Genomic DNA, 17,150 nt, shown 5'->3' with positions numbered 1-17,150 from the left:
TGTTTAGTCTCATGAAAAGTCTTGAGAAAAGAAGACTTAGCAGCGACCTGTTAGCAATCTTCAGATATGTTAAGAATCATTATAAAGAGGATGGTGATCAACTGAAGGTAGAACAAGAAGCAATGGGCTTAATTTGCATCAAGGACGATATAGGCTGGATGTTAGGAAAAACTTTCCAGCTACAACAGTAGTTAAGCTCTGGAATAGGCTTCCAAGGAGGGTTGTGAAATCCCCTCATTGGAGGCTTTAAAAATATGTTGGATGAACACCTCTCAGGCAGTGTTCTCTCTTAATTTTTTGCATCCATATGCGAAATGAATTTTGTTATGTGCACCAATATGGAGGTGATGTGTGGCAGGGGTGGGGCCGAGGGGTTCGGAATGTGGGAGGGGGCTCAGGGCTGGGGCAGAGGGTTGAGGTGCAGGAGGATGGGGGTGAGGACTCTGGCTCCGGGTACGAGCTCTGGGATGGGGCCATGGATAAGGGGTTTGGGGTGCCGGCTTCACTGGGGCTGGGGTGTGGAGAGAGGACTCCCCGCAATCCTTTCTCACCACAGCAGCTCAGGGCCAAGGGAGAGGCACCTCTCCCTGGCTGTGGCAGCTCTGGCTGGGGTTGGCCAGGTGAGGAGCGCCTCTCCCTGCCTGCGTGGCCCTGGCAATGTGCACCAAATATGGATGAGAAGGATTAAGGCCTTATTCTGTATCTATTGTAATAGATGATTTTCTGACATTGATTATTAGGTTTTTTCCCACATTAGTGCAGGCTGAACGTTTCCTCTTATAAACATCACAAAACAGGGCTTGAAGCAATTGAAAATTCCAGTCCCGCTAGACTATATTACAACATTTTAACCAAGTATTGTACACGTAATAATAACAATTTTAAACGTCCTTTTATCTATATCTTTGCTACTCTTTAGTTTCAAAGCGGGCATAACCGTATTGCAGCAGGACTCCCTTCCTTCTGCTGAGCAGATCTTTTTTGTAATCTACTTTATTGAGAAAAAAACATCTTAACACTATGCACTGTTTCTAGCAGAGTCAGTTAAATGGCACCTCAGGAATTCAGTGTAATACTTTGAAGTGTGCTCTTATCTGTATTCAATCACACAGAAACCTATAGTAACTCACTGATTTACAGAGAAGTTTTTAAAGAATTTCACATCTATGGCGGTGAGGGGAAACAGCACTTCGGAGGAACTGTCTTTGCACCTGGCCACACAGGAATTCTCATGTACTTTATTGGGTCCCTTCAAAAGGCCACTAACCTGACACAATCACACAAAGTACTTTTATTGAACCGAGAGTGAGAGAACTAATTTCTGAAGGCCAGGCTGTGTCACCTGTACTCATGCTGAATGATACTTTTCTTAGCAAGTTGTTTTATGGAAGAAAATGGGACTACTCCTAAGTGAGATACTATTCAGAGTGAATAAGAGTGGCACAATTTGGTATTTCAAGGTGTTTGTAGGACTCTGATCAAGGTAATGGTTGGGCTCCAAACACACAATTAAACATGATGAATTAAAATAGAACACTTACATACCATAATGCTTATGTATGGAGGGTGTTTAAGGCTGAAATGTAGGTAAGGAAGGGATTGCTGGACTAAAAGAGGAGTGTGTAAACAACAGGGAAAATGTGGGGAGAGGAACAAGAAGAAGAGCGCGAAGCATAGTAGACAGAAACAGTGAGGGCAGGCAGCTGGAAAGTTGCAGTGATAGGAGAAGGGTGGGGTAAAGGAACCAAAAATCAGTGACAATACAGAATAGAGAAAAACATTGTACAAGGTGAATGAGACAGACCAGTCCTATGGTAATGACTGTATGGATTGTGGTGCCTAGGCCCTTGTCTGAGAGGAATGGAGATAGTCTCCTAGTGGTGAAAAAAGGTGCATCTTGCTGCTGCCTCTTTAACAAGGAGCAGAGAGGAATCCAGTAATACTTAGCGGCTGGGCACAATTTTGATAGTTTTGACTGGTGGCTTCCAAAGAAGGGTGTGGTCAAAGTTTTGGCTCTTTCACTCTCCCTGCCAACATTACAGCTCTCTTCCCTGGGCCAAGCTTCATCCAGGCACTGGTCTCTTGTAGGAGGTATGTCATATCTGTGAGGATGTTGGTTATTTGTGCTGGATAAGAAATGTACAGTTGAGTGCCATCAGCGTATGCATGGCATTACATAATTTCTTCCCAAGGCATCACGTATACTGAAAAGGAGAGGGGACAGAACTAGTCCTGTGGGACTCCACATGTGAGAGCTTGTGAGGATGAGAAGCTGCTGCCTATTATCATTCTTGAGTGTGGTAGAAAGGATTGATGAAAATCAGTTGAGTGCTACGCCATTCACACCAGCTAGATCTTGTAGGGACATGAGCAGTGACTCATAATTGACTATGTCAAAAGCCACCAGCAGGTCAAGCTGTATGAACTTCAGAGTTTGGCCTCTGTACATAGCCATAAGGAGGTCATCATTCTGTGCTACTAAAGCCATTTCAGTGTCATGACCCAGCCTGAATCCTGATTGTGAGGAGTCCCAAGATGTCACTATCACTTTGTTGAGGAAAGGGAATGGTCTGGTGATTTGGTTTTTGTAGCGTTTGATCCATTTACTGGAAAGTGCTTTTTTTTTGGTGTCACAAATTCTTGTGGGTGTGTACAGATTCAAGTCAAGAGCAAGTACATTCCAAAAAAATTGCCTTTAGACTATTCAGTGAATAATGCACATCAAAGGAATGAAAAGCTTGTGTAATAATTTGTCATACTTACTTTTGGTGACTATCAGAATGTATCAGAGTGGAAATATGTGACAGATTCTCCAGTCGTTATACTGGCTTGTTTTAAAGGTGCTGTTCATTTTTTCTCTAGAAATCAGCAAGGAGCAATTTTACAAAGCAGAAATTAACTTTAGTGTGTTTGTCCTAATCTGGCCCAATTTCCAGTTGCCTGCCTGATTGTTCTGATCAGTGCAATCTATAAATTCATGTAGCAGCATTAAGCTTGTCTGGTATTTATGAATTTATTTCCCCCTAAGTTGTAAATGTCACACTTTTTTTGGTTCCTGCTGATTTATTTGTTGTTTCCAGTTTGTTTATTTTTTGGAGGGGGTTGATTCTATTTCTGTGCCCAGCGAGAGGGTGTCTGTAGCTGTCAGTTAATGAGCTTTTTGACCACTGAAGCAGTGAAACATTGCCTGGGAATCTGAAGGCTTCCCCCCCCTTTCCTGGGTTAGATAGTTGGACTGAGGCCAACAGGTTAATGAAAGGGTTCTCTGAGCATGGCTAGCTGCCTAATGAGACTGAGCATGTTTGAACCAAAACGGCACCACAAACTTCCAGCATCTGCAGTAGACTTTGGAAGGTGCTCCATTTTCTGCTAATTATTACTGGAGCTAGAAAAATTGTGAAATAAGTTGGTTTGAAAGTATATGAACATGCTGCATTTTACCCTACAATACCACTAATAATTTTCTGAGCTAAACAAACAAAAGTCTAGAAAAATATTAATTTAAAAAAGAACAACTAGGAAACAGATTCTTTTTAACCTTTAACCTCTGAAAATACTCAATAAATCATTAGCTACTCATTAACAAAAACAATGCTTGACTTATTGACCAGGAAACAAAAACTTGGAAGCTTTCATAGAGAAAGGGTACCGTTGGTTTTGGAATGGCTTTTCTTTTTTAAAAATAAGTTATGATAATAGCAAACTGTGTATTAAGTCTTGACACGGAAAAGGACATTAGTCTAATAGCTTAACTTTTTAAAATAGATGTTTTTTGTGCAGTGAGCTAAGCAAAGAATATGTTTATAATATGCACCTTCATATCTGTCCCCTGAGAAGAAATGGATTGCCTTATGCCAAGCTTAACTAGGTTTGTTGTGTCTCCCTTTCAAGGGTACTCATTTATGTTTTTCACACTGTTGTTCTTGTCTACAGTTTTGCTGCAAAGCTGTTTCCTCTGTTGTCAATTGCTTCAAAGGAAGCAAAGAGGCCAGAGCAGACTGAAATATTTGTAATAGAAATGTTTATTGTTGAAATGAGCCTGCATTGAGTTCCTGAAACATCCATAACAGTGGAACAATTTTATGAGGTTGAATAAAAATATTTTTTACTCTCTGGATGTTTCTGGAAAAATAAAGTGGGCACTTCCACTCAAAAATATGCACTTGTGAATTTTGAGAAAACTGCCACTGATGAAGGAGATGAAGGTGATGCCACCATGAAAGCTATGTGGTCTAGAGGATTAAGCACAGAGCAGGAAATCTAGAGTTGGTTTCCCACCTCTTGCACTAACTGACCAAAGAAACATTTTTTACTTTGCAACCATTGTCATTAAGTACAAAATATTAAATGTTGTGGATCTGATTTATTTACAAATAAATCCACAGAAGTTTGGACCATTTTGTTAAACTGGCCACTGAACTTGGATTGTGACATTTGAGCAATATAATTAATACAGTACAAAAAATGTAGCCATTAAGTGTTTAAAACAGAGCCTGCACTATCCCTTAATCTATGGATCGCTTCTCTACAGTATTTACCGTGAGGCCATCTGTACCTTTAAAGGATAACTGAATGGAGCAGAAATGATTTAAATATTTGCTTTCAGTGGCTGGAACTTCTAAATCATGTTGAAGTACATCAATTTAGCATTGTCTCTGATTTTTAAAGTAAGATACTGACAGAAAGGATATCAAATTTGCAGACTATAAGACAGATACATGTTCTGATGACCCCATCTCTGTAAAATTGAAATTTCACAGATTAAGATTATTAGCATTTTAATGTGTAAATGTACACCTGTGAGAGTATATATATGTTTGTTTATGTTGAAGAGTCAGGAAAAAAGCCAAACAGAATTGCCACTCCTCAGATGGATCTTACTAGAATCTGACTTGACATCTTGAATAAAATACATGTGTGGAGGTGTCACTTGAGTCTGCTATAGACCTTAGAAATAGAAAATCTGCACCCAAATGGATGTCATCTTTACCTTTGGGCTCTGAGAAGATGTTTCCTGTAGATCACATTTGATGTCATTCATTGAGTCTGAGACGTCTCCCAGGTGCCTTTATTATGGTCTGAAGGAAAGAGGTGATCTGATTAAACAGGCTTGGGAGTCTGGAACTTCTTCATTATAATTGTGACGCTAACCATGGCTCCCTCTGTGTCATGGGGAATGCCATGGGTTAAACCTTAAACCTCAGATTGCCCCTCCTTAAAATGGTGTCAGAACTCTAACCTCCCTCACTGGAGTGTTGAGGCATAGTTAATGTTTTTAAAGCTCTGTGGAGATTGTGTGCACTAATTGCCCTTATCTGAGGGAGGTAAATATTATTATTGCTATTTTACAGGTGGGGTAAAGTCAAATACATGGAGGCTAAGTGATATGTCCAGGCTACAGAATGAGTCAGCGTCCAAAATGGGATTAGAAATGAGGGGTTCCTGGCTCCCAAAAGCCTATGCTTGATTGATTAGCCAGAGCTGCTTCTTACCCTTATCTAAATAAGACACAAACCTGTAAGGTCATTCATTGGTAATGTAAAGCAAAAGTAAGAATTGGTGCAACATACTTGAATGTGGGACATGATAATGATGAGAATGCTGTGCAAGGTGCAGCTTGTTTTTGTGAGGAAGAATCAACTTCATTACTAATTTGCATATGTGGAACTGATACCTCTGCATAGATTGTTTTTTGGTTATTTATTTATTGAGCTGTTGGTACCTCTGCATATTTCTCACTTTTACAGCGTGTGGTCTTTGAAGTTTGAACCCAGCCTATTTCCACACAAACACTATGTGGAAAGGCAGCCCTTAGGGTTAGACAGTGAGAGGTAAATTTTCAGCTCTTTGAGCAGGATTTAGTTACATGATTTCCATTAACATTAATGGGAGTCATGCTGGTAAATTCCTGTGCACCACACTGAACGTTTACTCATGAATGCAGAATTACTGTACAGCAAAGCTAATGAAACTTGGCTTTTAGGTAGCATGGTGTTTCAAGAGGAGATTTTCAAAGGCACAAAGGGCAGCTCAGTGCCCAGTTCCTATTAAGTCATGGGAACAGAGCACCTAACTCCCGCTTGTGTCCTTGAAATCTCCCTCTGAGAATAACAGTGTGGATGTTGCTATTTTTTACTGAACCCATCTTCTGTAAGGGCCCAGTCCTGTTCCTTTTGAAGTCAATAGCAAAACTCATTTGTCTTCCATATGAGCAAGAACCAGACCCTAAACAGGAATGCTTTGTCTGCTATCATGTCGTCTCACCAGCTTACTTTTCTTTGCACTGTTATTCCTGATACACTGTTGCTTTGAACCCTTCTGTATGAGGAGCAGTTACTTGATTTATTTTAATATTTACTTACATCATTTTAGATGTTTGTCTTTTTGTTGTAAAGTATGCCCCATGCCAGGTGCTGGAAAGGTGGATATTGTAACGATATTTAAAAGGAAAAAAAGACTCCATAGACACCAACAAACTTTGTCCCTTACCAGCAACTGATCCTTCCCTTTCAGGGAGTCTTGGAGAACAAACAGGCCGTACAACATGGTGAGAAAGTCAGAAGATTCAGGATTTTTTTTAACTGAGATGAGGAGAAAGTTCTCTAGTTGGGGACTCCTCGATGACAAACAGGCTGCCATATTCTTTATCAGTTTAAGCTTCCAAGCTTTTCCGGACTTAAGGTATAGCCTTAAGAACTGTAGATTATACTCTAATAATCTAATCTTGAGGTGTCAAAGGTCAGGATCACTGTGACAAAGCATCAGCTAAAAGAAAAAGTTGCAACTCCTAGTCAAATATAAGGGAGAAGAAGCTGCCTTGGTCAGTGCAGCTACTTGATATCCAGAAGCAGTTGTGGATTCACTAGGAAATCCAGGCTGCAAGCCTGATTAACTGTGGGCAGACTCCTCCAGTGGAGGGAGAAGATGCCCTCTGGCAATTCCTCTGGTGCTTCTAATTTAATAAACAGACTTGTTTAACTAAAACATCTTGAACTTAAGTGTTAAGTTTTTCTTCAAAATGTATAACATTAGTACCAAAAATGTAAATTACAGCTGTGGAGCAGAAGGTTTTGCTATTAGCTGGAAGATTTTATTTATTAGTTCCTTAATTTTGACCAGCTTGTTACTAACATTTTCAGCATCACATCTATGTATGCTCCCAATCATTTCCAAATTAGACTGCTATGTAGCCCATAGAATCTGGGAAATACAAAACGTGTCTTAATATCACTTAATAGAGGTCAAAACCTTTACATGAACAGCTGCCAAACTATGTGATCATGTTATCTGTTCATAGAGGAAATGGAAAATACTTTCCAACTGGAATTGTTTGAGACCAGGAAACTTGGTTTTAAAATGTTTTTATGCAGCAGTATAATTAGCTTTATAAATGAAGCTGTTATTCTTTGCAGCTCATGAAACTGTTAACCATTTCAGTAAGTTCATGCAAAATCTGAAACTGACAGAATTGATCTTTTATCCTCTTGTTACTTCCTGGGTTGCAATACAGATAAACTCAATACCAAAGAAATGTGCCATGTAAATGACTGTATGAGACTATATAAGTTGTGAAGGGAATGCATTGCAAGCTAAAAGGTCATAAGAGTATCTCTCTGATTTCAATTATGTAATAGGTAGGGTGTTAAATCCTGAGTAGCCCCATTGACCTCAATGGGATATGAATAAAGTGAGCAGGATTTGACTCATGCAAAGCTGTATATTACATACAGTGTTCTCATAGAAGCTGTGAAGTTAGAGAAGGACTCAATTGCTTTCTACAGCTATGAACTGTGAAAAATGACTTTCTTTTATCAATTGTGTTGTTTCGTTTAGACTGATACTGTTATTGTTTGCAATGTTGTTGTAGCCCTGTTGGTCCCAGGATAATTAGAGAGTCAGGGTGGGTGAAGTGATATCTTTTATTGGCCCACCTTCTCTTGGTGAAAGAGACAAGCCCTTTTGAGCATATCTAGAGCTCTTTCTCTTGGTGAGCTTGAAAACTTGTATCTTTTAACAGAAGCCGGGCCAATAAAAGATATTACCTCCCCCACCTGTCACACTCTTACTGTGTCTCTTACAAATATGTTATTCCTCAGTTTGAGGGATATGTATCTCAGTTTCCGGGTGACTGTTTAGTTCTCCTCTTAGTTACACAGGTGTCAGACTGAAATAACTCTTTTGAAGTTAATGGAGCTATAAAAAGACAAAGGATATTCTTGTGGTTAAGATCCTGGGTGGAGATTTGTGTTCAGTTCCTGGTGGTGCCGTAGACTTTTGTGACCATCAGTCATTTTTTTTCTGTGCCTCATTTCTTTGTTTGTAAAATGCCACACCTCTGCCCCACAAGGATGTTGTGTGAGCATAAATTCATTAATGCTAGTGAGGAGCTCAGCTCTATAGTGGGAATATCCAGATAGATAGTATAAGAAGAGAACTGGTCTTAACATTTGTTGCCAGCCCTGCAAAACATTTGTGACCATGTCTCTCACCACCCACACAAATATTTGACAATGTTGGCCTATGTGATGGAAGCAAGGCCACTGAAGGACCGAGTGTCAGAGCTGAGAATGGTCCCTTGCCCTCTGTCCCTCGTTTAGTCCACAACATCATACTGCCTTTCTGTGGAACTGCCTTTCCTTGTGGCCTGAGGTCGTTCTATCTGCTCAGCAGAGGAGCTGGCTCAGGTACTAGCAGGAGTCCTTGGGACTCTGAGGCAGCCCTATTGCCATCAACAGTAGTTGGGTGACACAGTGGTATACAGATCTGGAATCTTCCCCAAAATCAAGTAGCCTATCACAGTATTTTTTTCTGCACTCAAAAGTCCTGGGTAACTGTGAAGGGGGTGTCATTCTTTTCAATGAAAAATTGGTTTCACGCTTTTAACCCTAGTGAGACATATTGTGTCAGTTTATATTGTCAAGGCTGTTTTTGCAAAGAAAAGAGTGAGAAATATAATATTTTTAAGTGAGCTCTTCACTTTAGATGAGAGGGGAGAGTTGGTGACAGGAGTGGAATTGTTTGGAGACTGTCCTGTGTTGGTGCAATAGAACCTTTTGAAGTGAGCTGGGCCAAATCACTTTATCAATAGAAACGAGGCATATATAGCTTTTGGCTGAGCTACATACCTATTTTTCAAATTCAGATCAAGAGTGAAAAATCATCACGCTGTTCTTCTGGATGCTTGTTACTATTCTCAGATTAAGTTAGCCATTTTGTTTCCTCTTGCACAGTTGAGTGTCCCGCCTTAACTAGTGCATGTTTGGTTGCACAGCCTACTTTAGTCATCTTAGAAACAGAATGATGCTGTGTGAGTGGATTGCAGGCGTGTTGATTCTGCTGAGTTTGTAGCCTTATTTACAGGTATGTTGTTTATTTTCTTGAAGCCCCACATTGGCCGATTAGGAATTCCTCATGGACCTTCAGGAGAGAAGGTGGCAGTAGTAACAGTGGATGACTGTGACACTGCAGTGGCTGTGCGCTTCGGAAGTCTCATTGGGAACTACACATGTGCTGCCCAAGGAACTCAAAGTGGCTCAAAAAAGTAAGGGCTTTTTAAGATATTTATTATTCATTCTCATATTTAAAAGGAATTGAGCAATAACACGTGGGCAGTGAGAAGAAAAGCACATGTAGCAAAGAGTTTGTAAGAAAACAAACTGACTAACTTTAAACTGGCAGATGAAATTCGGAGCACATAAGTGAAAGGCAGTGACTATCAGAAGGAGCAATTTAAATGGCTCATACACATTGTTGAGTCTAAAGTAACTGTAAAGACACAAGAAAAATTGTTTGGGATCATTGTTGAAAGCTCAGTGGAAACATCTGTTCATTGTACAGCGACAGTCAGAAAAGCAAATAAAGTGTAAGGCTGCATTAAGAAAAAGAGAGTAATACTGAAAAGATTTTGACACCATCGTTGAAATTAATGGTACATCATCCCATCTCAGAAAGACTATAGGAAAAAGAGAAAAGATCCAGAGAAGGGCAGTGTAAATCATTAGATACACGGAAAGTCTTCTGTCTGAAGAAAGATTGAAAATACTAGTATTATTTAGTTTAGAGAGAAGATGAATAACAGGTGAGACATGATAGAAATTATGTTGAAAAGGCCAGTCAGGTGATTATATTTACTCTTTTCCGAAATAAAAGAATAAGAAGACACTCATATAAGTTAAAAGACTCATTAACATTTAAAACTGATTAAAAGATATACTTTTTATAGGTTATATAACTATCCAGCAGAACCTACTGCCACAGGATGTGAACATAAGGAGCCTAGGAGGATTCAAAAAGGGACTAGACATTTATGAATAACAAGATTATTATCCATAGTTACACCAGCCAAAATAAAAGTATATATAACATAGCAACCTTCCTGCTTTAGGCTATAAATCCAACATCTCACTACCTGGGATTAAAAGGAAATTTCCATAGATGCATGTTGTTTCGTAATTTTCCATTTACGCCTTCTAACATAGCTAGTACTGGTCACTGTCAGAGACCAATATTTGACTCTATTGGTGTGGTTGGTATGGCGGCTCCTACAGTCCTAAATTACAAATTTGCTGCTAATTTTATTATGATTCTTTTTGATTATTGAGATCAGTACCTATGGTCTTGTGAAGCTAAATCCTGCAAATAATGAGCTAACAAAAAAGAGTTAAATTCTCAGATTTCTTTAGTCATATTAGCTGTGAAGAAACTGTAAAGTAAAGGAGGCCAAATAAATGAAAATAATCCATCTTATTTCTTACTTCTTTAGATCTTTGGACCTGACTGGACCTCTCCTGCTTGGGGGTGTCCCAAACTTGCCTGAAGATTTCCCTGTGCACAACAGAGAGTTTATTGGCTGTATGAGGAACCTCTCCATTGACAATAAGCCAATCGACATGGCTAGTTTCATAGCCAATAATGGCACTCTTGCAGGTATAAACCTCCAGATCTTCAAAAGGCCACAAGAAAAAGCTTTCTGTCACACTCAGAGTTCCTGTGCACACCAAGAACCCGATTTTCAAAGGCGGGTGCATGGGGTATGCATGGAAAACTGCAAGTGCAACCTTTCCATGTGAAAAATAGCACTTGAATGGCAGGGTGCAAACTGGTGTAGGTCAGCTAGTTCTGCATGTAAACAGTAGTGAGGCACATGCACATTTTTGTGATGATGTTCCTTGAAATTTTTCACCCCAGGAGAAATCCTGCCCTCCTCCTCCATTCCCTCACCCCTGCAATGCTGCCACTGAATATGGAAGGCCCAGTTGGTCTTGTAACTATTTCAGCTCAGCTGAACAGTAGAGGGGAGGATTTGGGAGTAAGAAGAAGGAGTCTGCCCAACCCTAGTGTGGAGCAGGTTAGATAGGGTTATGGGGAGAGGGAAATATGCTTTTACTCTTCACTGCCAACCCCTCTGCCATCTCTCTGGGAGAAATATAACAGCCACAGAAGCTTTTGCATCTATGAAGTTGTCGTAGCCACCATGGAACAGTCTGGAAAATAAGGGAAAAGTCTTTCTGGCCTGGTCACTGTATAAATCTCCTACATGTACCCTGTTTGTTTGAGCTAGGTGAAATTCATGCCAGTGCTGAAGACCAACACAATGTCCTGAGGCTGTGTGCACCACTTAAAGAAAAAAATGGCACTTAGGAGGTTCACAAAGCTTCTGTAGGTCCTCTGCACTGAGGAGAATATCATCCAGGGATTTGCACATAGAATTTAGCCCTAAATGAACATTGCTCTAAGTCGTGTTTCAAGCACTCTGATGGCAAGGTGATGCTTGAGCAGCACATCTGCCCTGAACTGTAGCAGTTGCACCAGAATTTCTTTTAATAACCCTCCATTTTCATGTGTTTGCATCTCAGCTATTAAAGCTCACTCTGCTCTGAAACTAAGTGTAATGAGGTCAAGAAGAGTGAAATATTTTAACCAATTCTGGTTATACTTTAAAACAAATGCAGTAGCTCTCCAAACCTGAAATGCAAGCTGCTCAGAAGCTTGTGCATACTTATCATGAGTTTTAAAAAAATGTAGTTTAAAAATGAAACGTGAACTGCGCTTCTTCTGGCCTGCTGAATACCATTGTACTGCCTTATAAAGTGGCCAGTTTCTGAGTACAGTCTCAGCTGTCTGCCTCCTGTATTGGAAGAGGCAGCAAGTGGGAAGTGGTGCTCAGATCTCCACAGGACAGAGCAGAGCAAATCACTGATTTGTAAAGGTAGTTAGTTCTTCTCACAGCCTGGTGGAAGCACTGGAGGAGGCACTCACTTCTGATCCTGTTTGTTCTTTTCAGGTAATTAATGAGTAGTGACCATGAGTTAAGGGTGGAACTTCAGCACTAACTTTGAATTATCTGGCTTTTGCCAGATTGTGTCTTTATCTTAAAATTAGCTGAACACAATTCAGTTTTTCATCTAGGTAAATATGCTCCTGTTTTGGGGGAAGTAGAACAAAGAAAGATTTCAGTTGGTTGCTTTCTGATTTGGAGGCACATTCCTGCATAGTATCACTCCACTGGCTTCAGTAGAGTTACACCAGAATTAAGTCCTTGGTCTTTATCTGAGAGGTTTCTTGGTCTCTTTTGATCATATGGCTCTCAAAATGTTGTAATGCTTTAATGATTTCCTTTCCCTTCAGAACTGAAAAAAGCCCAGAGACAGTCACTCAGAAACATATTGTTAAAGTAATTTTAAGTCTATTTTGGTGTTGTGCGACCACCATTACCAAATACACAAATGTGGAATGGTTTTAGGCTGAATAGCTCTGCCTTCTAAATTCCAGGTTGTGCAGCTCAGAAGAACTACTGTGATACTAACTGGTGTCAAAATGGAGGCACATGCATGAATAAATGGAACACCTACACTTGTGAGTGCCCCCTGCGGTATGGTGGGAAAAACTGTGAGCAAGGTAGGTGCACAAGGCTCCCAGTGTATGTGTCCTCAAGTTTACCTGTGTGTTTTGGCATTTAGTTTTTAATAATTAACTTCTCATAATGTATATGAAAGTTTGAGATGCTTTAGGGGACAGATAATGGAATATTGCAATGAAGTGAAAAATTCATCCATTATATATTTGAAATAATTGTGTGTGCTCATCTATATATTAAAGATAGGTGCTGACTTTTGGTTCAAAAAGCAGGAAAACATCAATCAGGAAATCCTATTGGGATAAACAGTAACAGCTTTTATCTTTTCCTATTATCTATTTACTAACATTAGTGAATTAGTTCTACAAAGCTTGGCACTATTCATAATTTACTTAAAATAAAACTATCTGATCCAAAGCACATAGAAATCAGTGGAAAGATTCCCTTTGACTTTAATGGGCTTTGGATCAGGCCCAAAATGAACATGGACTTAATTATTACTTCCTTCAGCGGAAGGCAGTCCCTCCTTAATAAGAACACTTTACATTTTATTGAGCTATACTTATGATTGAAAACACTGGGTATAGATGTGTAAAACTTGTTAATAAAATATAGGAAAGGAGCAGCAGGTGTGGTTTATAAGGGAATGAAAAATTTGGACCCAGTTACTTTCCTGGGGAAGTAAGGGAGGTTCCTCATTAGGAAAACCATAGCTGGAGGCTGAGGCTCAGTGCAGCAGCATTGGCATTACAACCCAACCCACAGTCTATATGGGAATAGCAGCTAGCCTAGGTTGCTAATTTTTAGTGATGCTCCCATTCTAAGGGGAAAATCCCAGCAAAATTAGGTTTAGGTTGCTTTCTAAGAAATAAAAGTTTAGATTCTAGCCTTACCTTCCCTAGTGTAAATCTGGAGTGACTCCATTGAAGTGAATGGAATGGAATTAATAGAATTAATCCAGATGTACGCTGGTGTAGTTTGACTCATACATCTTTGAAATTTGAACAAGGGTTTCCTTATTCCATATCCAAAGAAAGTTAGGGACACTCTTGCTTCCCACTAGCAGGAAATAAATGCTAGAGTGATTATTAGATGATGGTTCCTCAGAAAGAAAGACCTCATTTGTCATGTTGCCTGATGACAGGTAGCTTTGTCAACCATTTGCTGGTTTCCATCATGTGTTATATAGCATCTGACTGTTTAATCTCTCCACTGAGACTAACTGTGCTGAAACTGCAGGACTGGATGATTGGCTAAAATTGCAGTGCCTAATTCTGATATCATTCATACTGGTGTAAATGTGGAATAATTCTACTGAAGTCAAGGGGCCTGAGTCTCTTCTCTCTTTCTCCTAGTTTTGGGTAGAAAGATCAAGAATTTTATCAAATTCATATTTTCTTGACCAAGAAAAAAAGTCTCAGATCATCAGGTTTTTGGAGTAAAAAAAGAATACCTTACTGGCTATTTTACATAATTAAAAGGTATATTTTAATACCTAATCATGATTTGAATCATAACCAGTATGATTCATGGTAAATGCAACAGTTATATCCCCCATTGCAAAGGGTTCTCATTAATTAAATATAGTGCTGTAATACTTATTCTTGCCAAAGCTTCAGTTTCTTGAAGAATTTTCTGTCTGTAGGCAACAGGTCACAGATAATTTACTTATTTCTCATACTATAGCTGTGGGGCAAAATCTCCATTAAAGACAATGCAGAAATGCAAAAAGAAGGGAACAATTAGCAAATGTGGGCAATGATTTCAGGAGCCGAAAGTTGAAGTCAATGGGAGCTACTGATGCTCAGCACTTTTGAAATTCAGGCCACTTATTTAAGTGCCTAAATATAGACTAGGGAGACTTCTGGTTTTGAAAAGTTTACATGTAAATGTAAAAATCCTTATTTGGGCTCAGTTGACTGATACATTCTAAACAGCTGTTCTAGCAATTTTGCATCTCTTTCAACCTCACTGAATATATATCAATGAACTTGGCTAGGCCAAGAATCTATCTTATTTGAGTGTTAAGCTCTTCAGGACAGGGGCCATGTTGTTACCCCCACACAGTTCTCTGTTACACACACACTAGGGCACTAACCTTTACATTTCCATGGGCTCAAGGCGTAATCCTGTTACTTTAGGCCCACTCACCCTTTTCCAGTTCCTAGGGCTTTGGGAATAAGGCACCCAACTTTACCCTAAACTTGTTGCCCACACACTCTAGAACATCCCACCTCTACCTAGTTCGTAGGGCTCAAGGCTTCCACTTCTACCTAGTTCCACCCTTTCCCAGTTCCTAAGGCTCTGGGGGGAAGGTACCTAACTTTACCCCTGCGTGGGCTCTGGGTTCTACCCCTCTGTGGGCTCCGGAAAAACACCCATTCCCTGTGGACTCAGGGCTTAATCTTCTGTGGGTTTATGGGGTCTTTTACCAGTGAAAGAACCTTACATAGTAATAGCCTACTTATCCTCTATTTATTAACAATCACCAAAACAGAATGCACTTGCAAAGCATACAATGCTCACCATTCCCAATTAGGCAGACAAACTTTTCCTGCTGGCCAGTCAGGATCAGGTCATCGGGAGGATTCTAGCTTTTGCATGGTGTTGAGGTCTGGCAGTTCTGATCTTGGGGTTATGTCCTGGAGTTGGTTCCCAAGCACTTCCTTTTCGACCCCAGTTTGAGTCCTACTTAGCTGTACCTTAACCAATCATTTAACGAAAGTATTACTAAACAGTTTTCTAACCAATCCTAACATATTGTAAAACAATTCTTTAACCAATCATACCCCACCACCTTAATTGATTTACACCTAACAAAATTAGTTATGTAACAGATAGAAACAATCAGAGAATCAGACAGAGACCATACAGATGAACAATAAAGAAGTGGGAACCATAAAGACAAACAGTAAAGAAGTAGGGATTTCACAACCACAACTTGTTGATAAGTGATTTCTTGCCAGGCAGAATGCCATCAGACAAAGTTTTCTTTAACCATCTTAAGATCTGTTTCTTTATCTGGTGATGATGGACACTATTAGGACAGGATCGCCTTCTTAACAGCTCGATATTGCGCTGTTTTAATGTAATTTAGATGGAATGTGAGGATGTGACTTTATGCTTCTTAGTTCATGGCTGCTGTTCTCCTAATGTGGCTGCAGACAAAGGCCTCAGACCTTACACTATGGCTACAGGAAAAGGCCTTATCCTTACAATGTCATCCTGTGTGTTTGTACAGTGTCTAGCACAATGGGACCTCTAGTCCTCATAGGTCATTTTGGCCACTACCATAACACAAGTAATAATTCATTATACCAATAGCTAGGAGTCCCCTGGGGGTTAGAGGAGGACAAAGCATAAATAGAAGAAGAAACCTGCATCTAGCTCCTTGGGTGCGTGGAAATCTAAACAGAGCATTAGCAAACCTAACAACAAGCCAGTATGTTTATATTTGTCATCTGTAGACAAGGCCTCATGTCCTCCACGCAAGCTGTTCTGTGGCAGAGTCCCTTGATCCTGTGGCCCTCTGGTGAGGGAGACAGGACATTTGGTGATAGCTTCATTTACATTAAAAAATAGAGATATTTTAACAATTTAATTATGAAAAAGAATGAAGGAAGCATAAAAGTAGCCCATACGTTGTTTACATTGCCCACTTTATCAGAGTGCCAGAGATTATAGTATTGACCACACACAGCTGTGTTATAGAAGTCGGGAGGATGCTGTATAGGGGACATTTGGAGATTTTGGCACCCTGGGTGGTGTGGGAAGCAGTTTGAGGTTGTTTGCTTAACGATGTTTCTGCAAAAATTATGAGCAGTGAAACCGTAAACATTGTTGACATTTAAATAATCATGTTTAGGGTACAGTATCAGCTCCTCAATCAGGTGAATGGATAAGCACTCAGAGTATTGTTTCAGGCTATCTGCAGGGTCAGGTAGACATCTCTGCATCATTTACACTCTGTTCATATTGCCAAGGTTATCCTGCAAAGGAGAGCTAGAAACATTTATTTTAAAAATGAAAGTTTAGATTTTGGAGCACAGTTCTGCAGCAAAGGATAGGCAAAGAATGGATTATGTGGCAAATGCCACAGCTGTGGAATACATGAGGTTCTGATTGCAGACCAGTGTTTCTCAAAGAGTTTGATTTTTCCCTCCACTGGCTGGGCTTCTGTGGAGTTCTGACTGCACTTTAAAGCTGCTCTCCACTGGTGAGACCTTTAGGGGAGAGGAGCTCTGAGGGGATGAAACTGTGTGTGTGTGTGTGTGTGTGTGTACACACACACACA

General features: G+C 39.9%; 1 protein-coding gene across 1 annotated transcript in view; it reads left to right on the top strand.

Moving 5' to 3' along the window:
• Nucleotides 1-17,150, top strand: part of CELSR1 (cadherin EGF LAG seven-pass G-type receptor 1) — a 297,352-nt gene that overhangs the window by 209,923 nt on the left and 70,279 nt on the right. The window contains exons 6-8 of the mRNA XM_032768931.2: nucleotides 9,384-9,541; nucleotides 10,763-10,926; nucleotides 12,772-12,897. Coding sequence (XP_032624822.2) covers nucleotides 9,384-9,541; nucleotides 10,763-10,926; nucleotides 12,772-12,897 — 448 coding nt within the window. The remainder of the gene's footprint in view (nucleotides 1-9,383; nucleotides 9,542-10,762; nucleotides 10,927-12,771; nucleotides 12,898-17,150) is intronic.

The sequence above is a fragment of the Chelonoidis abingdonii genome, chromosome 1 (genome assembly GCF_003597395.2).
Source record: "Chelonoidis abingdonii isolate Lonesome George chromosome 1, CheloAbing_2.0, whole genome shotgun sequence".
Classification (NCBI taxonomy): Eukaryota; Metazoa; Chordata; order Testudines; family Testudinidae; genus Chelonoidis; species Chelonoidis abingdonii.
This window is presented reverse-complemented; position numbering and strand designations above follow the sequence as displayed.